General features: G+C 35.3%; 1 protein-coding gene across 1 annotated transcript in view; it reads left to right on the plus strand.

Annotated features, from left to right (window-relative positions):
- Nucleotides 1-24,509, plus strand: part of MCC (MCC regulator of WNT signaling pathway) — a 305,041-nt gene that overhangs the window by 176,780 nt on the left and 103,752 nt on the right. Inside the window, exons 5-6 of the mRNA XM_007486587.2 lie at nt 9,464-9,627; nt 15,932-16,138. Coding sequence (XP_007486649.1) covers nt 9,464-9,627; nt 15,932-16,138 — 371 coding nt within the window. The remainder of the gene's footprint in view (nt 1-9,463; nt 9,628-15,931; nt 16,139-24,509) is intronic.

Here is a 24,509-nt window from a genome sequence, read left to right on the forward strand (position 1 = left end):
AGGACTGAAGGGAGGAATAATAAATTCCTCTAAAAGTCTTCTTTGAGAGAAGGTCCAGAATGTTCCAAGTAATTCCCTATTTTCTATCAACACTTCTGCTTGGATCTCATTCTACAGAGTATTATGTTCTGTATTAAAAAAGATTAAGACTTTCAGTATTGAGAGAGGGAAAGAGAGGAGACCCTCCCCTTCTCAAAGTGGGGTTCAGGGGAGACAGCTGATGTTTAGGGTTAGCTCAGAGAGAGGAGAGGAGGTTTGAAGATTTTCCCCCTTCTGCCTTCCCTCCTTATATAAAGCTGCTCTCCCAGATTCACTCTTGTCCCTCTTGTTCCCTCCTCCACTACTCAAGACCAAAACGTCTCCCCTTTCTCTGGATGTGGATAGTGTTCTTTCTCATAAATTCCTCTAGATTGCCTTGGATCATTGCATTGCTGCTAGTAGAAAACTCCATTATATTCAATTGTGCCACCATGTTTTAATTTCTGTGTACAATGTTTTCCTGTTTCTGCTCTTTCACTCTGCATCAATTCCTGGAGGTTGTTCCAATTCACATGGAATTCCTCCAGTTCATTATTCCTTTCAGCACAATAGCATTCCATCACCATTTATTCAGCTATTCCCCAATTGATGGACACCCCCTTCTTTTCCTTTTTTTTTTTGCTACCACAAATCATGGCTATAAATATTGGTAGAAGTATTTTTCCTTTTCTTGTTGGGTAAAGCCCTTTGAGCATAATGCCAAATTACCCTCCAGAATGGCGGGATTAGTTCACAACTCCACCAACAGTGTCTTACTGTCCCAAATTTGCCACATCCCCTCCAACATTTATCACTCTCTTTTGCTGCCATATTGACCAGTCTGCTAGGTGTGAGGTAGTATTCAGAGTTGTTTTAATTTGTATTTCCCTAATCTATAGTGATTTCGAGCATTTTAAAATATGATTATAAATAACTTTGGTTTCTTCATCTGAAGACTATCCATATCCTTTGACAATTTATCAATAACAAAATGACTTGTATTTTTATAAATTTGACTTGATTCTCTATTTATTTGAGAAATGAGGCCTTTCTGTGATAATTTTTTCCTCCAACTTCCTGCTTTCCATCTAATCTTAGCTACATGGCCTTATTTGTACAAAAGTTCTTCAATACATTATGATCAAAATTACCCATTTTATATCTCATAAGGCTCTCAAATTCTTGTTTGATCATAAATTCTTTTCTTATCCACAGATCTGACTAATATTGATGACTAATATGATAAACTATTTTGTGATCCACTAATTTGCTTATGTTATCACAATTTATATCTCAATTCTGTACCCATTTTGACCCTATCTTGGATACAGTGTGAGATGTTGGTCTATACTTCATTTCTGTCATACTGTTTTCCAGTCTTCCAGCAGTTGTTGTCAAGTTGTGAGTTTTTGTGAGTCCAAAAAGATTCCTCTTTGAGTTATCAAACAGTAGATAACAGTGGTAATTTTTTTTTTCACAAAATCAGCTCCTAATTTTGTTTATTAGTTCAATTCTTTTCTTATTTTCAAATTTATTTCTTATTTTTCAGATTTCTATTTTGGCGTATAACTGGAGATTTTTTATTTCTTCTTTTCTAGTTTTTTTTAGTTATATGCCTAATTCAGTGATCTGTTCTTTCTCTATTTACTTATGTAAACCTTTAGGGATATAAATTTTCCCTTAACTATTACTTTGGCTTCATCCTATAAATTTTCTCATATTGTGTCATTCTTTTCTATGAAATATTGATTGCTCCTATCATTTGTTCTTTGACCTACTCATTTTTATAATTAGATTTAATTTCAGTTAATTTTTTTCTATCTTTACACAGCCCTTCATTGACTATAATTTTAGTTGCATTATGATCTAAAAGGATACCTTTAATATGTTTGCTTTTCTACATTTGTCTATAAGGAAAAGCATAGCCAGTTTTGGTATAGGTAACATGTATCACTTAGAATGTTTATTTCTTTCTTTTCCTTTTAAATTTTCCCCAGATATCTATCATATCTAACTTTTCTAAAATTCTATTCACATCTTTGTTTCCTTTTTATTTGGTGGTTAAATTTATCTTGTTTTGAGAGGTAAAAATTGAGTTTCCTCACTAGTATAGTTTTCCTATTTCCCCCTATTACTCATTTTATTTCTCTTATAAAAATTTGGATGTTAAATCATTTCACCCATTATATGTATGGTATCAATATTACTTCATAGTCTGTTGTACCTTTTATCAAAATGTATTTTCTTTCCTTATCTCTTTTAATTAAATCTATTTTTGCTTTTGCTTTATTTGAGGTCACAATTGCTACCTCTGCCTTTTTTTTTACTTAAATTGAAGCGTAAGAAATTCTGGTCAAACCCTTTATCTTTACTCTGTGTGTGTCTCTTTGATTCAAGCATGCTTTATCCTAGCTACACATTTCCCTACTGATAGGCAGGAGATAGTACTTATTTCTTCTCTGAGGCCATAAGATTGGTCATTAATTACTCAGTATTGGGCTTATTCACATATATTGCTTTCTTCTTATATCAGTTCAGAGAATTCATGAATGTTTCTTTTCATTTTAAATTTTGAGTTTCAAATTTCCTCTTTCACTTCTACAGCTCCCTCACCCACTGAGAAAGTAAGCAGGAAATCAATTATACATGTTCAATCATGTAAAAGAAATTTCTGTTTGCCATTGTTTTTTAAGCAAGAAAAACAAAGTGAGAAAAGTATAATTCAATTTATGTTGTCATTCATCAGTTCTTTCTGGAGGTTGATAGCATTTTTTCATCATAAATTTTTTGGAATTGTATTGAATCATTGTATTCATCAGCATAGACAAGTAGACACAGTTGATTATCATTAGAACATTACTGTTACTGTGTACAATGATCTCCTGGTTCTTCTCCCTTCACTTTGCGTTAGTTCATATAGGTCTTCGATTTCTTTCTGCATAGCTTGTTCAGCCATTACCTAATTGATAGGCATCTCCTCAATTTCCAAATCATTGTTACCACAAAAGTAGCTGCTAGAAATATTTTTGTACAAATAGGTTATTTTCCTTTCTTTCATCTCTTTTGGATATAGTAATTTTATTACTTGGTCAAAGAGTATGCACAGTTTATAAGCTTTTGATCATACTTCCTAATTGCTCTCCAGAAAGGTTGAAACAGTTTACTACTCCACCATCTGTTCATTAGTGTACCTATTTCTCCCTAATCCCCTTCAGCATTTGTTATTTCTGATAGGAATAAGGTGGTAGCACAGTTTTTAAAATTTGTATTTCTCTAATCAATAGCATTTTAGAGAATCTTTTCATGTGATTATAGAGAGCCTGACTTCTGAACGCTACCTATTCATATCCTTTGACCATTTATCAATTGGGGAATGGCTCTTGTTTTTATAAATTTGACTCAGAGAAACTTGCTTACTTTAACATTTTTTTTATATTATTTCATTATCTTTTAGCAAAATGTCATTTGCCTGATTATCTCTTTTAATTTGGTCCATTTTTGCTTTTGCATTGGCTCAGATCATAATTGCTATCCCTGCCTTTTTTACATCCAGTAAAGCATATCAGATATGTGTCCTTCTGTTTCAAATATGTATCTTATAAACAATATATTGTTGGATTTCTAGTCCATTCTGTCTGCTTATCTTTTATTGATGAGCTAATCTCATTCACATTCTTAGTTATGATCACTGTATATTTCTCTATTTCCCATTATCTTTTCTTCTCCCTTGTCTCTCTCTCTGTCTCTTTCTGTCCCTCCTCCCCCTCTCCTTTCTCTATTCTGCCCTGCCCCTCCCCTTAATCATTCTCTCCCCTTTGTATGTTTTAGATGCATAGATATTTCCCTTCTTGAACCTAATGTGATAATAAGGTTCAAGCATTGCTTGCCCCTCCCATTTCCCCTTCCATTGTAAATGCTCTTCCTTACATGCCTTTTTTATGTGAGAAAAATTTCCCCATTTTACCTCTCCTTTTTACTTTTTTTTTCTAATATTACTTTTTTTTTCTTCTATACTACTGTGTCCTTAAACAGTGAAACTGAAAAGTCTGCCTTCCACACCAGCTTTCATGGCCTGAAAATCTTGAAATAGCCCCTGAAGTTGTCTCTCATGCTGAAAGAGGCATTTAGTAGAGCAACTGTATTATTACAAACACCTTACTTAATAACATACTATTTGTAAGTAAATTAAGTTTTGCAAACTTCCATATGGAAACACAATGTCACTCTATTATTATTTGAGGTACTGTCATAGCATAACCTTGCACAAAAGATAAGGCTTTTTTGTGCCTACTTTAAAGTGACTATTGCAATGGCATAATAATAATTAATAATAAGCATTTATATTCTACGTAGCATGGTGCCTGGTACATAATAAATATTTAATGTTTATTGCATGATTGAGTATCTTCACAAAAGTCCTGGAGCTGTTAGGAGCTGTAGGTGCTGTTAAATCTTGTTTTTCTAAATTTGCTCAATAGAATAACAGACTAGTCATTAATCGCTTATAAAAGACAAATAGAATTCCTAAAACATTTTGTAAATTTGGGGTGGAAATTAACTAGTATTTTTTTACATCCTGGGTAGTTTTATTATTTTTCAGGAATTTATGATTTTTGAGCTACTATATCCTCAGGACTAAAGCTATGCACCTATAATGCCGTTGTGTTATGATTTTTTTTAATCAAAGCATACTCTTGCTGTATGAAATTTGCAGTGTAACCAAGAAAATAATGAGTGCATAAAACTTGGTTTAGGGAGTGTTTATGACTAAAAAATATGTTTAGTGTTAAAGTCAGATGCTTCTAATGATAGATTAATCTTAATGATTTTATGAAAGTACTGTCAGTATTCAATAGACACTTTAAAAAATGCCACCATAGACAAAAATGTAATTCTTAAGCTGAATAAACTTGTGTACATTATCTTGTATCTCAGAAATATTTTGGCTTTTAATACAGTTTTTTCTTTTAAACTTGGTTGCGAGTATAAGTACCTTTTTTTAAAATTATTTTTATATCCTTTTATATAACTGAGTATCTCCTAGTTTTTCTCCTTCCATATCCCAGACAACCAACCCATATAAAACAATATTTTTAGAGAAAGAAAATCAGCAAAACCAGTCACTGCATTGAAAAAGTCTGAAAATGTGCAGTAAGTAGTCCATACTTCACCATTTGCCAAGGAGTATGGTAGAGAGGGTGTGTGTGTGTGTGTGTGTGTGTGTGTGTGTGTGTGTGTGGTTTGTTTGTTTAAAATTTATTTTTTTAACCCCTACCTTCTGCCTTAGAATAAATTCTGTGTATGAGTTCCAAGGTGGAAGAGGGATAAGGAGGAGACAATGGGGGGTTAAGTGACTTGCCCAGGGTCACACATCGAGGAAGTATCTGAGGTCAGATTTGAACCTAGGACCTCTCACCTCTAGGCCCAGTCTCTCAATCCACTGAGCTACCCAGGCTCCCCTCTGTGATTTTTTTTTAAGCAGAATTTTTCTATTTATTTTTTAAATATTTTATTTTTCCTAATTAAATGTAAAAACAATTTTAAGCATTCATTTTAACAAATTTTTGAGTTCCAAATTCTCTTTCTCCCTCTCTCCTTCCCCACCTTGACAAGGCAAGCAATTTAATATAGTCATGGAAAACATATTTACATATTTTTTATGTTGTTTTAAACCTCCCCACCCCCCAAAAATCAACCAAAACCAATGAAAAAGAGTAAAAATAGTAAGCTCTGACCTGAAAGCAATATGTTATTTGTCTTCCTCTTTTAAGACTATCCTTATGTTTCGTCATGTTAGAGCATTCACTTTTATTACTTTTAGATTGTTCTTTCTGTTTATATTGTTGTGGTCATCCTCTTCATTGTTTTCTTGCGCATTGCTTAGTTTACTCTGCTTCAATTCAGATAAATCTTTCCAGTTTTTCTAGTCATATTGCTAATTTCTTATAAAATTAAATTTTATTTATCTTTCTATCCCCCTCAAAAATATTGTTCATAAATATTTTGATGTATATACTTTATTTCTTCTTATCAGTGTTCTTTTTGAGATAAGTCTAGTAGGAGAAACTCTGGGATCACGTGATATGGACATTTTAGTCACTTTATTTGCATTGTTTAAAATTGCTTTCCAAAGTAGTTATGCTAATTTGTTAATGTTCCTATTTTCCCTCAGCCCCTCCAATATTAACTATTCCTATCTTTTGTCATTCTTGCCAGTTATATAGGCATATAGTGAAACTTTGGAGTTATTTTAATTAACATTTTATTATTGAATGATTCCAAGTATTATTTCATATAATTGTTAATAGTCTGTAGTTCTTGAGAACTGTTGGTTTATATCTTTTGATTACCTTTTTGAAGAGTCATAGATTTTGGTAAAACTGCATTAAGACTTTTTTGAACTCTTTATGCCCACACAAATACAAACATATATATGTTATGTTATATTTATTAAATATACATATAAGCCTGTATATGTATATTCATATATGTATAAATATATGTATAGCAAGATCCTGGGGCAAGCTACCAAACCCTTGACTTAGAAATTGGTTGCAAAGATTTTTTTTCCCATTTGACTGCTTTCCTTATCATATTTGCATCAATTAGAGAAACTTTTCAATTTCATGTAATCAAAAGTTCTCTGACTTATCATTTGCAATTATGTCTACACCTTATTTGGTTACAAATATACCTCCTACTTATAATTTTGAGAGACATATAATCTGTTTTTCTAGTTTTTTAAGACAAGATCTTGAATATTAAGGTCAACTATCCACTTCGAATTTATTCTCGAATGTAGCTTAATTTTTTGTTCTCAGTCCAATTTCTATTCAAATCCTTTCCAGTTTTGCCAGTTGGGGTTTTTTCCCCCCAAATTTCAATTAGAGAGTTCTTTCTTAAACTCCATTTTCTGATTTCTCAAACATTAGGTTCCATTGTTTTTCAATCTCCTGTGTCTAGTTTATTGCATGTATCTAATTTTCTATGTTTAACTAATTTTTGGTGGATTTGATGACTGTTGCTTTAAAATACATTTAGTGTACAATGATTCAGGACAGTTCTGAGGACTTACGAAAAAGAATGCCATCCACCTTTAGAGAAAGAACTGTTGGAGTAGAAATGCAGATAAAAACGTATGATTTATCATTTGTTTATTTAAGTATATTTTGGGGGGTTGGAATTATATGGAAATATATTTTATGTGATAATACATGTATAACCCAGATTGAATTGCTTGTCATCTCCCAGAGGAATGAGGGAAGAAGGGATGGAGACAATATGGGTCACATGATTTTGGAAAACTTACTTGGAAATTTGTTATTAAAATAAAAAAAATTTAAAATATATTTCGCAGTCTTGAAGTGCTTTTCCTTCTTCTCTACCTTCCTCCTCTCCCTCATTTCTTCCTTTTCCTTGTTATTTTCTCTCTCTCTCCACATATATATGTATGTATATATATTATATTAATATATATGTGTATGTATAAATTTTTACCAGTAGTTTCTTTTTTCAATTAGGTGTGGATTGGGTAGAAGAGAGCAAAGGAAGGGAAGGAAGAAAGTGAGGAAAAAATGAGGCTAGAAAGAAAGGATTCATTGAGGAGTTTTTAAGACTAAAATAAACAAAAAAAAAGAACAAAAGGAATTAGACAACTAAGAGTTTTGAAAGCTATATGTTGAATTTATTATATGTGTAAGAAAAGCAAGCTATACATATCATATACAGTCTTTTTATGTTTGTGAAATGCTGGTTTTATTTGGTGATTTAATTCAGAATTTTAGAAATTAAATTAAAATGAATGCATGTATCAGTCTAAGGCAGTGTAGGCAATTGTAAGGACTATAGTTCTAAATTATAAGAGCATCACATTATATACACCTGTTAAAACAGTAATGCATATCCCTATAAAACAACAAATGTTAACAGGATTAAAGGGAAAATATTAACAGTGGTGTAAAATTTAATAAAATGTACAAAGCATCAAAATTGTGTATCTAAGAGGAATATTATAGACTAATATAACTAATATTAACTAATAGTATATATATAGTCTTAAAACAAAAGCAAATAAACAAAACAAGAAAATTATACAACAAGAACATATTTTATATACAAAATAATGTGTGTAATAGACAGACTTTACTTAGGCTAGTCCCCCTCTGGTTTAGTTTCTTAGACGAGGCTTAGTTAGCTGTTTAAGCTATGCTACACCAGCGGTTAGCTTAGATACTCCCTACCCCCCATATGGAAATATATCTGGTCAGCAAAGAAGAGCATGGTACTTCACTTGGTCCTTGGACACTGGCTATGACTTCAAGAACATTTGTTTTTTAATGCCATCAGATAATCAGAAAATCTTATTATTCTGTCCAGAAGTTAACAGGAAGGTGGATCAAGGAAAGTAAGTAGAGTCTACACCAATAAGATTCCAAGGATAATTCTGTTATTTTTTCAGAGGAAAATTAGCCTAACCAGTGGGGGGTATGCGAGAACTAGGTGGCACAGTAGATATGCCTTAGAGTCAGGAAGACCAGAGTTTAAACTTTAAATAGCTATGTGACCTTAGGTAAATCACTTAATCCTGTGTGCCTTACCACACCAGTTTATTTACCAAGAAAACCCCACTTGGTATCACAACAACAAAATAGGGATAGGATGGAGAGAATTTGGTAGATAGTGTTCCTAACACCACATGCATGAGTATAAATATTTAGTTACTTGAATAAAATATCTGACTACAATTCTAGCTATTTTCTGATTTTCACTTAGGAAAACAAGTATAATTGCTGTTTTTACTAGTCCTAATTCTCTTTACAATATGCTGCCTCGTCTGTTGCATACCTGATTAATGGGATTGGCTAATCATGAACTTCATTTGATTTATAATCTGACATTCCTCAGCATTTGGAGTCTCATGAAAGACTTCAGTCCCTAATATAAGTCATGAGATTTTTGAGTTTTAAGGATCCTTGGAAATCATCCTGTCAGACCTCATTTTACAGATGAGGAAACAAAGACCCAGAGAGGTGAAGTGACTTCCCCAAAGCCACATGGATAACAAGTGGCAAAGTCCAGACTGAGCCCAGTTCTATGATTTTTCAGTTGACTCCTGATGTTGAACCTTTTAAAAGAATCTTGCAAATCTGTGGGATAACACTAAAAATAAGAGGTCTTGGGGTGAAGGGGGGAAATCACAGTGAAAGGAGATGGGAATTTTAAACCATGCTATAGTCATTTGCAGTGTAATCCACAAGCAAAAAGCCTTTAATTTTAAACTGGCTTGGTTTAAACTTGGTTGAATGGTATTTAAACTTTGACATACCAAATTACAGTGTCATTCTGAATTACCTGCATCGTTGCCTTTTTCAATAGAGAGAAACAAAGAAATAGGAAGCACTTTTATGTGCATGATGATTGCACTTATTTCTATCCTTTTTTACAGATAACTGTAGTGATCTGAATTCAGAACTGCAAAGAGTACTGACTGGGCTGGAGAATGTTGTCTGTGGGAGAAAGAAGAGTAGCTGTGGTCTCTCAGTAGCTGAAGTGGACAGACATATTGAACAGCTCACCACTGCAAGTGAACACTGTGATTTGGCTATTAAGGTAAAATCACTAAACAGTGATATCATTTCAAAGGTTATAATGAAAAGGCATCCTGTCCTATACTATTCACACTTGCCTATTGGCAGCAGATCTTATAAAGAAAACCAAGGTCAATATATATTGTTCCACCAAGCAGGTAACAGATTCATTAAACTAAATTAGAACAAATAAATCTTCATCTCTTTTTTTAGACTTGTTGTATTCATGAGGAGGTAATATGCTCCAAAGTCTTTATCCTAGCCAGTATTCTGATCAGATAATATGATCATAGATATGCTCTATGATAGGACCACGGATCTAAAATTAGAAAGTACATCAGATTCCATGCCATCCAGCCACTTTATTTTATATAAGAGGAAACTGAGAAGATTGAGTAAATTGTACAATATTGAGGTAGATGAGAAGACCAATTCGATTCCAAGTCCTTCCTGAAACTTGAGAGCTAGTATTCTTTCTACTCTATCACCACAGCTCCATTTATTAATGCATATCATAATTTTCAAGAGAATCATCAGTGAGTCATCAAGCATTTTAAAAGATTTTACTATGTACCAAGGTCTAGTAAATAGATAGTCCTAGAAATGGAAAGACAAGTAAAGTAGTTGCTGCCCTCAAGGAACTTTATAAGAACTTCATACTTAAAAGATTAAATAATCAGAAAAGATAGAAGGCATTCTGAGAACAGAAAGCATTAGTAGCTATGGCAATTGGAAAATATGTCCTACAAAAAATAATATTTAAGCTGTCTCAAAGACAGAGGAATGTAAGAGACAAATGTGAAGGAGCATAATTTTCCAGGATTACTAGAAGACTTAAAAGGGCAAAGGCACAGAGTCTAGAAAGAGAGCGTAAAGTAAAGAACTACAAGTAGCCCAGCATTGCCAGATCATAGAAAGGAGTAATAATGTACAGGAAACTGGGAAGTTAGAATACCCATATTAAAAAAGATTTAAATATCCAACACAAGGCTTTATATTTGATTCTGGGTGTCCAGAGGGAGCCACTAGAGCTCATTAAAGAGAGGTAGCATGGCCAGACAAATCTGAATTGTCACTTTAATAACTGAGTCCATCAAGGATAAGTAGATAAAAACTTGAGGCAGAAAGACAAGGTAGAAAACTTTTAACTGTCCATTTAAGAGGGCTAAATTAGTGTTTTGGGTAAATGAGTGGATAGAACTTAAATGATATTGTAAAAGTAGAAACAAGATTTGACATCAGCTTGGATCCATGCAATGAATGAGAGTAAAGAATTGAGAACAATGCCAGTTGTCATCTGGGAAACTTATAAGATGATAAGCTCCTCTATGGTAATGCAGAAGCTCAGAAGAAGGAAGGGTTTTGGAGGAAAACAGTTCTGTTTTGGACAGATTGATTTGGGGACTGTGGAACCCTCAATTTGAGATGCCAAAAAAACATATTGGAGGTAATCAATAGTGTCAAAGAGTGCAGAGGGATCAAAAAGGATAAGAATTGAAAAAAAAACATCTGGCAATTAAGAGACATTGATAACTGAGAGGGCAGTTTCAATTGCATGATGAGATCATCAGATATATTGCAGAGGATGAGATAGAATGTGGTTGGATCAATGCAAAATTATTTACTTCATAACAAAAACAACTTGGAATATATATCCTATTGACAGAGGACCATAAATACAAAATGGAGCCTTTTAAATATATTATTGCCTACTCATATATAGTAGCTCTCTGACTTTGTATATAAACCCAAAGAACTTAACAGAGGTTATTACATAGCTAATAAGTAACAGAGGAAAAACTTGGAACACACTTTCTGACTCAATACCTAGCACTGTATCATCTATGCCATGTGGCTTCATACTCTTCTAATATGAAACCTTGTATAGTCTTGAAAGGTTGTTTAAGTGATTATATCCAGAGGACTTGCTATACACAGTCTGATTCAATGTTTGCAAGGAAATGGCCTAACCATAAGTTGTCATCAGTAAGAATTATTTTTATTAAAAGTCTTCAGTATCTCAAAAAAAAATCTAGCATGTTATACAATGAGTTATCTTTATTACTTATCTTAAATATGTATATTACAATTGTGAAGAAGATCCCTAAAAATTTCCTTTCTAATATCTCACAACTGTTGCTCCAAAAATTAGTCATGGCAGAGGAGAAGCAGAAGTGTGGATTAGGAAGGGAGAAAGCCAGGAGAAGAGAGAGATAGCTCTCAAAGAGCTAAATCCACAGGCCTCCAGACATCTCTTCTGAAGCACAAATCAGGGAAAGTGACACGGACAAGCATACTGTTTTCACTTGGATGAACAGGCATCTTTAAGAAGAGCATTAAGTATGAAGATGAGCTAATGTTCTTTGTCCTTGAAGTAGTGTTAATAGTTGCTATCATATGCTGAAAGAAGGTGCCATAGAAATATGTTTCATTTTTAATATGGTGTTTCCCAAAGATAGCCATTTGACATGATTTTGTCCTAGCCTTGGTGCTTGAAACCTACCTGGAAGGTATTCATGAGAAACACTTAGGAATTCTGATCTCCTGATATATCCTGTTTGGTAAATATACTTCAGTATCATCACCTAGCCAATTATTAGCTTAAGATCGTCACGTAATGTATTTTCTTTGTTCACTGTCTATATACACTTAATGCCCCCCTCCATGTTTTTAAAATTCAAATTGGCTAATTCTTTCTTCTACAAAGAATTTTAAAACTAATATCGTGTTTCAGAAAACAAGAAAAACGGGTATCTTTTTGGTTCTCATTTCTCATGTTATCTTTCTTTTAAATGCACAGATAATAGCAGACTCCCATTTCCCAATACTATTAAGGCTTTGTTTCTTTCAGAGAATATTATAAATGTAAGGATTTATAATGACATAGATTGCTTCCAGACCATATCTCTTCCTCCTATATAATAGAAGACCATTTTATTTTTCCCTGTCTTAGGAGTGAAGCCCATGCATGCAGAATCAATTCTTTTAATAATGAAGCCTATTATAATGAAATAGCCTGTCTTATCAATGAATGGGTTTTTAGAGGATCTATAAATGAAGAAAGTTCTAATCAAATTTAGTGTGTAGCATTCAACATAATGTGTTTAAAGGATTATTAATTATATAAAAAGGCAATTTGTCAATTAATGATCCTAAGAGCTTTTGTGTATCTTTTTCATTCTTAATCTAAGAGTTGTGAAGGTAATAAACATTCATTCCTGCTATGTGCCAGGAAACACACTGTGTACAGAAATGAAATAGCTTTTGTTCTCAGGGAGCTTCCTTTTTTTTTTTTTGAGAAGCATACATTAAAATGTATTTAAAAATGTAAAATAAGTCAAAAGTGTACATTTTTGTTGAAGAGGGCACAAATATCTGGGGGGATTAGAAAAGTGTGGTTGAAGGTGGCACTTAAGCAAAGTTTGAAGGAATAGGGAATTTTTAAGATGGCAGTAAGGAGGGATCGTATTTCAGGCAGTACAAAGGTGCAGATACAAGAGATAGAGAACTTTATGTGAGAAACACCAAGTAGTCCAGTTTGACTGAATTGTAGAGTATGAGAACATGAATGATATGTAATTAATTTGGAATGATAATTTGATGCTAGATTGTAAAGTTCTTAAAAGTCGTAAAGAAGAATTTAATAATTAATCCTGCAGTCAACAGGAATTGGCAGGAGTTTGTTGAATAAGGAAGTAACATGGGCACTTTAGGAAAATAAATTTGGCAGCTATGTATAGGATGAAACTATGTACATGGTAAGGGAAGAATTGATACAGGAGTCTAATTAGCCCGTGCAAAAGTACAGATGAGATTATGAGAGCCTGAATTAAGGGGATAACCATGTGAGTAGAGATTAAAGAATAGACTCTAGAATTGTGGGTATGGAAACAGCACCATTTGGCAACTTATTAATGATTTGGGATGAGGGCAAGTGAAGATTCAAGAATAATACCTAGGGGAGGCTAAGTGGCTTAGTGTGTAGAGAAAAGGGTCTAGAGAGTGGAGGTCCTACATTCAAATATGCTCTCACAGATATTTCCTAGCTGTGCATCCCTGGGCAAGCCCCAGTTGCCTAGCTCTTACCTCTCTTCTACCTCAGAACCAGTACTTTTTTTTTTTTTTTAAGAATACCAAGGTAGTGAACGTGAGTGACTAGAAAGATAATAATAACTTTGACAAAAATAGAGAAATTAAGAGGAAAAGTCTATGGCAAAAGATGAGTTTAGTTTTATGCACGTTGAAACAGAAATGCATATAGGACATTCAAGTATTTTAAATACCTAGGGGGCATTTGGAAATGCACAACTAGAGCTCAGGAAAAACCCTTGGCTACTTTCTGCATAGAAATGATAATTAAAAATGCAGGAGCTATTGAAATCACCAAATGAAAGAGTTTAGATTAAATATTTATGAAGCACTTAACAAAGTAACTGGCACATATTAGGCCTTCAACAAGTGTTTATTCCCTTCCCTAAGGAGAAAAGAGAACAAAACCCAGAACAAAACTTTAATATAGACCCACAGGTCAGGGATGTGATTTGGATGATGAGCCAGCAAAGGAGACTGAGAAAAGTCAAGTTAGAGATAAACCAGGAAAAAGAACAATATACTTAAAAAAAAAAAAACAGAGAGGAGAGGGTTTCCAGGAGGAAGGAAAGTTTGTAGTGTCAAGGGCAGCAAAGAATTTGAGAAGGATGTGTGAGAGCTTGGAAAATGTAATCAAATTTGGCAATTAAGAGATCATTGGTAGCTTTAGAGAGTAGTTTCAGTTGACTAATAAGAATGGAAGATTACCAAAGGGTAAAGAATGAGAGAAGAGGAAGTGGATATAAGGGGTATTGATGACCTTTTCTGAGAGGTGAGCTATAAAAGGGAAGAAAGTTACAGGATGATAGCGTGGGTAGATGATAGAATAGGATGACATATTTTTATCATTTTTGTTTTTTATTCTCTAATATGGTAGAGATTTGTGTATATTTTAGGGAAAGAGCCAGTAGATGGGGAGAAATCAAAGCTTAGAAAGATAGAGAATGACTAAAGCAATATACCTTAGTAGCTAGAAGGCTGTAGAATGGAGAAGGTTTAGCCTTATTAAGAATACAGTGGCCTCTTCAATCAGAGACTGAATTAAAGGAAGGAGAGAATAAAGTTTGATGTCAGTGTTTTTTAAAATGTAGAAAAGGTCAGAAAAGGGAGTTCATGGACAAATGGTATCTATTCCCCTAAGTAAAATGTGAAATGTGTTGAACTCAGAGGACTGGGGAAGGAATAGTGTGAGAGGCATGAAGGAAAAAAGTAGGGAACAGTCTCTTTGGAGAGGTGGACACACAATCAACTAGGAAAGAATAAAAGGATTGTCTTACTGTGGTGAGGACACAACTAAGATCACATAACACAAATTTTTTCATCACTTGTGTTTGTAAGGGGTTAATATAAAAGGTTGGACTAGATTATTTTGGAGTAGGGTCACAAGGAATTCAGTCAAATATAGAAAGAGTGAAAGTAAGAAAATCAGGGAGAGGATAGGTTAAGATATCTAGCCTAAGCACTAAGTATTTTGCTCTGGCCCCTGGCTCAACCCAGGCAGGGCAAATTAGCTCTTAGCCAGAGGGGCCTCAGCCTTGAGCAGAGGACCTGGGGATGCAGGAAGCCTCTCTCAATAGGGTAGGCCTTTCCTGAGGCCAGTCCCTTCAGAAAATCCAGGAAAGGAGTCAGCCTTTTCACTAACCCCACATGGTAGTTTTAAGGTAGGTATAAATAGTCTGAAATTCTCAGTCAGAGCTCCTCCAAAGTCCAGTTGAAGGCGAAAGCCTGAAAGACCCTCACAGGAAGTTCTTGGCATTTAAAAAAATCATTCCTTTTCTTCACTTCCTGTGACTTTCTTACATTTTACGTGTACCGATTACAGCTAAAGCTTTGCTTAGGATTGCCCAGGGGGTAGTCATTGGATTCTGATTCATCTCCCACTATCACACACGTGGGTCACAGACCTCCCCCACTCAAGTGTAAGTGGGGTGTACACTTCTGGTGATTAAATCTAAAAATGGGCAGGGGAGTGAATTTAATCTTCACATGTTAGATATTACAAATATCTTCATGAATCTAAATACTAGGAATGAGTATATTTTTCTGACTCATGAGATTTTTGAGTAATGTTTAACACAATGCCCCTCTCTGCTTCAAGAAATCCATCTGTAAAATTATTGAATATTTTATAATTCATAAGAATATGATTAGTTTCAACTACCATTTTAAAAGAAACCATTGTGCTATAAACCACTCATTCATCTGTGACACAACTTCTTTTCCTCCTTTTTTTGTAGACAGTTGAAGAAATTGAGGGAGTATTGGGTCGGGATCTCTATCCCAATTTGGCCGAAGAACGATCTCGATGTGAAAAAGAGCTGGCTGGTCTTAGAGAAGAGAATGAAAGCTTGACTGCTATGTTGTGTAGCAAAGAGGAAGAACTCAACAGGACTAAGGCCACCATGAATGCTATCCGGGAGGAGAGAGACAGGCTACGAAGAAGGGTAAGTAAGAATTCCTGTTGAACATGTATTTTTTTAAACCCTTACTTTCTGTCTTAGAATCAGTACTGTGTACTGGTTCCAAGGCAAGAGAGTGGTAAGGGCTAGGCAATGGGGGTTGAGTGACTTGCCCAGGGTCACACATCGAGGAAGTATCTGAGGCCAGATTTGAACCTATGACTTCCTGTCTCCAGGCCTGGTGCTATCCACTGAGCCACCTAGGTGCACCCTGAACATGTATTTTTTAGGCAGCTAGAAATTTTTGTAGACAGTTGAAAAAATTGAGGGAGGATTGGATCGGGATCTCTATCCCAATTTGGCCGAAGAACGATCTTGATATGAAAAAGAGCTGGCTGGTCTAAGAGAAGAGCCTTCAAGTATAAAGAAACTGAATAAGATTATTTATAAAGCACTTTAATGAAGAAAAGACCAAGTACATATTTGCCTTATGTCAGAAAATGTATCCTAATGATGAAACTGATCAAAAATATATTAAATTTGTTTCTAGAAAGAGTGATGTTCAAAATGATGATTTTTCCTTAAAAGGCACGACTTTCATTTTGGTTCAAGTTAGATCTGTGGTTTGAAAGAAAAGAGAACAAAGCAAAAGCCATGAATGTCCTGGCTATCCCCAATCTCATTCTCTCTTTTTAAGTAATTTGCAATATTATGCCAATTTAAATTCTTCATTTTCTACAACATGCCCCAAAGAAATTCAATTGAGAAAAAAACTTAATTAGTACAAACAAAAAAATACAAAGGACACAGCCCTCTAGTGTTGACTTAATTCATCACCTTGTAAAAGGGAACTTTGAAAAGTGTGATTTCTCTTTTAATATCAGCATCTGTGGGGGCAGCTGGATAACTCAGTGGTTTGAGAGCTAGGCCTACAGATGGGAGGTCCTGGGTTCAAATGTGACCTCAGACACGTCCCAGCTGTGTGGCCCTGGGCAAGTCACTTGACCCCCATTGCCTAGCCCTTACCACTCTTATGCCTTGGAGCCAATATACAATATTGACTCCAAGAAGGAAGGTAAGGGTTTAAAAAAATCAGCATCTGTGATTATCATATTCATTTCCTAATTGGGTGCATGGTAATTTTCTTAAGAATTTTTTTCATACTTATGTAAAGAATAGAGGAAATTTTTAATTGATATTTTTCTTTAGCATCAAAGTCAAGTTTCTTAAGGCCTGAGCATATCAATGTTTCTTAATTCTTCAACTGAGTGATCTCTAACACTCTTTTCAATAAAATTTATGATTTCAGGGGGCAGCTGGGTAGCTCAGTGGATTGAGAGCCGGGCCTAGAGACGGGAGGTCCTAGGTTCAAATCTGGCCTCAGACACTTCCCAGCTCTGTGACCCTGGACAAGTCACTTGACCCCCATTGCCTAGCCTTTACCACTCTTCTGCCTCAAGATGGAAGGTAAGGGTTTAAAAAAACATTATGATTTCACATTAGAAGCCATTTTCAATAGGCCATGGTAAGTCATCTCAGTCAACAAAGATATTTATGCAGAAAGTGAATTTATTTACCATTAAACCTCATACCATCTGTAATTTCCTGGCTGTTTCATTACTATATCATTCTGACTCATGTATTTAGTTTTACTTGTCCTTCTATGTACCCATTTTAAAAGACCTATGTTAAATGTAATTATACACTGTGGAGACCAGTAAACTCCCTTCCTTGACCTGAGATACTCAGAGGTAGTGAGGAACTGGAAGAGGCCTATACAGAAGAAAATTCAGCTAGCTCAATAGCCTTTCTCCAATATTCTCCCACACCCTTGATAGTAATCTCATTCTGGGCCAAATGCCAACTTGTACATGCCTGAACACTGCCTGAACATGATCATTCTCAGAAATTAGCTGCCAGACATATAGTAGAGTCTCCTATTATATACATACATATATATGTGTGTGTATATATACATATACATATATATATATACATATAAAATTAGATAGTTCAAACTATATAAACTCATTTAAATATTTCAATAGTGTTCTTGGGAGTGAGAAGTATGATAGGCAAAATCACTCTTACCATCATACACAACTGATACCTTCTATGACAGAGGCTGGCACTAGAGAAAAAGTGCCAGGCTAGAGTGTATGAAATTGGTCACCTCGATGGGGGGGGGGGGGGGGGGGGGAGGAGTAAAGTCTCTGTCCGGAGGGGAGAGCAGCGAGGCCCTCAGTAGGGAGAGGTGAGGATTACTCACTTTTCCTGCTGATGACTGGAAATCTTTTCCCCCAACACTTCCCAATTGAAGGGACTTTCTGAAGAGAAACCTGAGCAGACTTTACTTCAGCTCCTGTTGTCCAGGGGTGAGTCAACCTGACTTTCTTCGGGGGGGGGCTCAGGCTGCCAAGGTCTGAGTTCCCCCCAAACTCAAGGAGAGAGGGGAAAGGGTTTAGAGACAGGGACCCATTTTCCTTTTCCCATTCTTTCCTGCCCATTATTCCTTTTGTATTACCTGATTGAGTGGACATTAAAAGTTATCTTTTCCCCAAGCTGAGTGTGAGTGAACAAATCAAGGAGAGACCCTTTGTTCTTGAGTAGTGGAGGAGGGACAAGAGGGACAAGAGCAAATTGGGGAGAGTAGCTTTAGCTAAGGAGAAATAATCATTATACCTCATGATGCCAGGCTCTAGAATTTTCTAGTAAAAAAAGAGACAAATTTGGCAGGCACCCCAGGGAGGAAACATGAGGGCATAAGTATAAAGTGCAAAAAAGGAGATGGTTGAAAGGAAAAAGAAAACTTCAAACTTTTAGTGGTGGAGCAACAGATAGTGGGCAAGATGCCACAGGGAGCAACTTAAGTATAAAACAGATATCTTTAATTGAGATGGAGAGAGAAATTGCACAGATAAGAGCAGACATGAAACGTGACATTTATGATTCACAATACATGGGCACACAAAACTGCACGGAGAAAAGCAAGGAACAGTTTAAATCCTTTTTAGAAAATTCTTTAGCTTGCAGAATGGATCTAGACAGTGGAAAATCAAACAGGGCTAATAATCTTTCAAACAGCAACTTAAGTATCCACACCATTCTGATAAGATACTCAAACGAGACATTGTTAACGAGAGACTTTAGAGCTGAAACATTTATACATCCAAGCGAGAAAAGAAAGACAAATGAGGGGAGAACTAACTTAAATTCAAAAGCCAAAGACTTTTACCCACTAGATCATATCAAAAATCTTATAGCACTCAAAGACACCAGTTTTGGGGATGGGTTTAGCACAGATCACTACCAAAATTCCAATGACTGTCTATTCCCTGAACCAGAGACTGCAAAACAATCTAAGGGAGTGGGAACAGAAGAGTCTTTGATAGAGCGACATCATCCAAGTAGTTCTCAAACTGAAATTAATACAAACACAAACCTTTCTTCACAGTGGTCCAAAGTGATACAGAGCTAGTTAAAAATAGTGGATTGAATGAGGGTGGAATAATTGAAGAGGGGATTGTAGATTACACTATGACATCTACAAAACCTAAAACATCTACTAGTTATACAAGTGCATTACAAACCCTGGGGCAAGATGATAATAGGAAACCTGTGCATGCAAACAACACAATAGCTAGTTTGCAATATGAGACAGAAATACAGGAACTATATGTATAGATCAAAGTGGGAGATCAAAATTACAAGACTCTCTCTGATATAGGGGCAAGTGGATCTGTGTTGAAGTCATTCCCAGAAGATACCACCATAGAGGAAATTTTTTCTATGTCAACAGATTCACAAGAGGGAGTAGATAAACAAGAACCTGATCCAAAAGATATGGTAGAGCCTGTGCACTCCAGTAACATAATAGCAGATCCACAGGAAGCAGTAAACCCACAAGAATCAAATTTGTCACCACAGAACTCAGAATCAGAGCATATTACTGAGCAACAGATAGGAAAAGAATTGGGAAATATAGAAATCACTGAAATAGGGTCAGACCAAGACACAAAACCTGATTTAACAACACCTGACACAGAATTACAAAATGTCTCTGAACGAAAGCTAATGAAAGACCTGTAGAGTACAGAAATCAGTGATGAAGAGTCAGACTCAGACCCAGACCCAGATGATACAGTACCAAATGGTATAATAATAGTTGACCAAAACAGTGATGAAGAACAGGAACCCTATGAGTACATTAAGCTTTATGATAAAGTTCACAAAGATTTAGACGAGTGGGACACAAATTGGCATAGTGAACACCTGAATTCAGAACAAACAAGCTTTTCTGATTCTGATGAAACAATTGAAAACATAGGAAAAATGGATAACCCTCAAGAGAAAGTCTTTATCCACCTCTCCCAACTGAGGGCTTCACTGCTTTCCCCTCCAGCCAGAGTCTTCTCCTCCTCAGGATTCCACTCCTGGGACCCCTGCCCATTGAGGTGATCAATTTCACATACTCTTCAGGTTGGCGCTTTTTTTCTCTAGTGCCAGCCTCTGTCACACTTCTCTTTAATTCTAGAACTATGGCCTAACAACAATTTATTTTCTGATTGGCAGAATAAGTTAAAATAAGTTCTGTGATAGTCAGCCCTTGCCAGAATGGTGATTAAACTATAACTCCTAGATTTAATTCACTATTAAAGATAATTACAGTGTCAATAGCCTTTGTGGAAGAGACTGTTTATACTAGATTTATATTTATTTCAAACTATTCATGGGGAGGGAAACAAGCATTTATTTAGTGCCTATCATGTGCCAGGCATGGTGCTAAGTTCTTTACAAATATCTCATTTGATCCTCTTTACAACTCTGTCTGGTATTGCTATTACCCATATGTGTGTGTATATATTTATACAGACACAATTAAATGCTATTATATATGATGATTAAAAATTCCAAGACTGGGTTTCAGGTAAAAAAAATCAAATTATTAATTAGACTAGCAAAAAAAACCCCAATAAATTGACCAGTGATTTATGTTGGTGATCATAGACAGAGACATACAACATCTTGAGCCAATAAATACAGAGCCCCTCCTTGATTCCTTCATGGGTAGTAGGGGACTCATTCCTGGTCACAAGATTCCAAAAGCCATTGGTGATCTAGATGGGGAGATTGAGTTCGGTCTAAAGTCATTTCAATTTTCATAGTTCATTGCAATGGGATATCCAACAGCATTGTCCTTCCATACATACTTACCTTAAGCCAGTTCTTATTTACTAGGCAAGATGGAGTTCACAATCTTACTTTTCAATCTTCCCAATTTAAATAATGCTTTGCAGCAGGGAATGTGAAAAGTGTTCTTTAGATTTGTTAAGAACAAAGGAGTGAGGAAAAAAGTTTGAAAGATAGACCTGAAATTTAATTTAAAACTTAGAAATAGATATAATATTAGAAATAAATCTTCTCATATGCTATATTATATGCTTATTATCCCCATTTTACAGTTGAGGACACTGATTCAGACAGAGCTTAAGTGGTTTGCCATGGGTCACACAATTAAATGAGTCTCCCTGACTCCAAGTCAGACACTCTATCCATGGAATACGCCACCTACCACCCTTCTTTGACTCTATGTATTTAGCCAAACAAGAATTGCTCACCTGTGGCTGCCATTGTCAGCTATTTCACAATGATCAACAAGCAATCAACAGCACACATTAAGTCCTGTGGGAAAAAAAGAAAAGCAAAAATAGACACTACCCCCTTTCAATAGGCTTACATTCTAAAGAGAATGAAAACATGAATATATACAGAATAGACAGGCCTTAACAGAGGAGGCAGAAGCAATGGGAGGGGTGGAGCTGATGGAGAAGGAAAAGAGGAAGAGGAGAAGAAATATGATATTTAAGCTGTTATCAGTTCCATGGCAGTAAAGCAGTAAGGGCTAGGCAGTTGGGGTTAAATTACTTGCCCAGGGTGACACAGGGATGGAATATCTAAGGACACATTTGAACCCAGGACTTCCCATTTCCAGGCCTAACCCATCTTCCTGCCCCCAAAACAGAGACTTGAAGCCAAGGATTATGAGAGGAGAGAGAACATTCCAGAGATGAATAGCCAGAACAAAGGCATAGAAATGAGAGATGGAGCATTTTGTAAGAGGATCTCTGCAAAGTAAAACTGATTTTATGATTTTTTTCCATATTCTGGTGACCTTTATATGATACATAGTAGGTGTGTTTTTAACTTGTCAGGGACATGAGGCTATTTAACATCTTTGTTTTTCTTCTACTCAATTTTATCATATAGAGAAAGTAAGCTTATCTTTACTAGATCAGTGGTATGGTACTTTATTCATATGTACTTATAATCAAAGTGCCCTCTGTAGGTTTTCTAAGATTTATTAGGAATGTAATTAAATTGGTTATGTAATTCATTCATCTAAGTAGTTAATCTGATTTATAAAGCAATTACTAAGACAAATGCACAACATTTTCATTATTTCAAAAAGGTCATTAGTAAATGTGATGATTTTTTCTATAGGCTCTCTTAATCGTAGCCACTACATTCTCCACGTACAAAAGTGAACATCAAAGATTCAGCTCACCTTCACCATACATCAGATACAGTCTCTAGTCTGGCTTCTAGCAAAAATATCCATTCTCTTTCCTCAGACTGCTTGGTCAAGCAAACTTTGTTGCTTGATCCATATGAGCTTTTGTTATCACTGAGTCAATAACTTATATAAGAAATAAGCTAGATAACATTATACACAGAGACTGATACCCTGTGGCACAGTCAAATGTAATGGACTTCTCTACTAGCAGCAATGCAATGATCCAAGACAATTTGGAGGGACTTATGAGAAAGAACTGTGGGAGTAGAAACACAGAAGAAAAACATATGATTGATCACATAGTTCCATGGGGATATGATTGGGGATGTTGACTTTAAATGATCACTCCATTGCAAATATTAATAAGGTGGAAATAGGTTTTGAATTACTCATCAGCTCTGGGAAGGGGGAGGAAGGAGGGAAGGGAAAGAACATGAATCATGCAACCATGGAAAAATATTCTAAATTAATTAAATAAAATTTAAAATAATTGAAGTAAGCCATTGCAAATGAACAATAAGCAGCCTACATTCTCTAACATTCCTATCCATATTCTGGTATCAGGGAAAGAAACCATCTATTTAAGAGGATAGTTCAAAAGTTCTTGAGCTTCACCAATTTTTTTCGATCTTTTCTATGACCACCAGCTTACTAATAATGGGAACAGGTGTGACTGGTGTGATGTTGGTGCAACAAAGGCCACTGAACAGATGTAATATGATAGTGTTTTTTGTCCTACATGGCCAATGCTGTGTTTGAACTAAAAGAAAAGCCATCATCTAACAGCCAATATATCCAGTGAATCACTGGTTTGTTTTTTGTTTTAGGTAAGACCCAACATATATCAGAGATGATATGTGATCATTAGAAATCATGTCATCAAACCCTTCTCATTTTAAATATAATAAACTGAGGCTTGGAGGGGGGAAAATGACTTACTTAAAGCTACATTTGAGAGTTTGCATGTGTCTTCTGAATACTAGGCCTTAAGTATATAAATTCTCTTTAAAAGTCCATGGAAAAAATAATAATGGTCTTGATTCATCATTATTATGCTTTTGCTTAGGAATTTTCTAATTAGCTACAGTTTTATGCTTTGTCTCCTTCAGGCCAATTGCTAAAGATTTCCAAATTTTTATCTATTTTAATTTTAAAATATACTATAATTTTATTATTTAAACATGGTTTTATGCTGCACGCATTTGAGACATAGAAGTACCTAAATCTAAGAAATAAGTGGAATAAATGGAGTTGGCAAGTTCCAACTAAATATCACAAAGTTAAAGCTAGGAAGAAGATTAGAGATTATCTAGTCCAACCCTCTCACTTTACATAAAAAGTTTTTAAGATGTTTTTGTAAAGAGGATCAAATTAGAATTTTCTTTCTTTCTGTCTGTCTCTGTCTCTGTCTCTCTCTCTCTATCTCTCTCTTCCTCTCCCTCTTCCTTCTTCCCTCCCCTTCTGTCTTAAAAACAATACCTATGTATTGGTTCAAAGGCAGAAAAGTGGTAAAGGCTAGGCAGTAGGGGTTAAGTGACATGTCTAGAGTCACCCGACTAGAAAGTGTCTGAGGCCAGGTTTGAACTCAGGACCTCCCATCTCTGGGCCTAGTTCAGTCTAATGAACCCTCCCAAATCAGGATTTTCTATGGCCATTTTGAATTAGTTCACCTTGTACAATTTCCATCCTTCTCAGTGATTCCTGCTTATGAAAGGAAAATAAACCTATGGTATCTATAAACCATTGTGACTTGCCTTACAAGAATGAATTTTGAATTTTTTTTTGTTAAGGGAGAGTTCTGGAGGTAAGGGAGAAATGGAGGAAGGGAAAGCCTCTTTAACA

The sequence above is a fragment of the Monodelphis domestica genome, chromosome 3 (assembly GCF_027887165.1).
Source record: "Monodelphis domestica isolate mMonDom1 chromosome 3, mMonDom1.pri, whole genome shotgun sequence".
NCBI lineage: Eukaryota > Metazoa > Chordata > Mammalia > Didelphimorphia > Didelphidae > Monodelphis > Monodelphis domestica.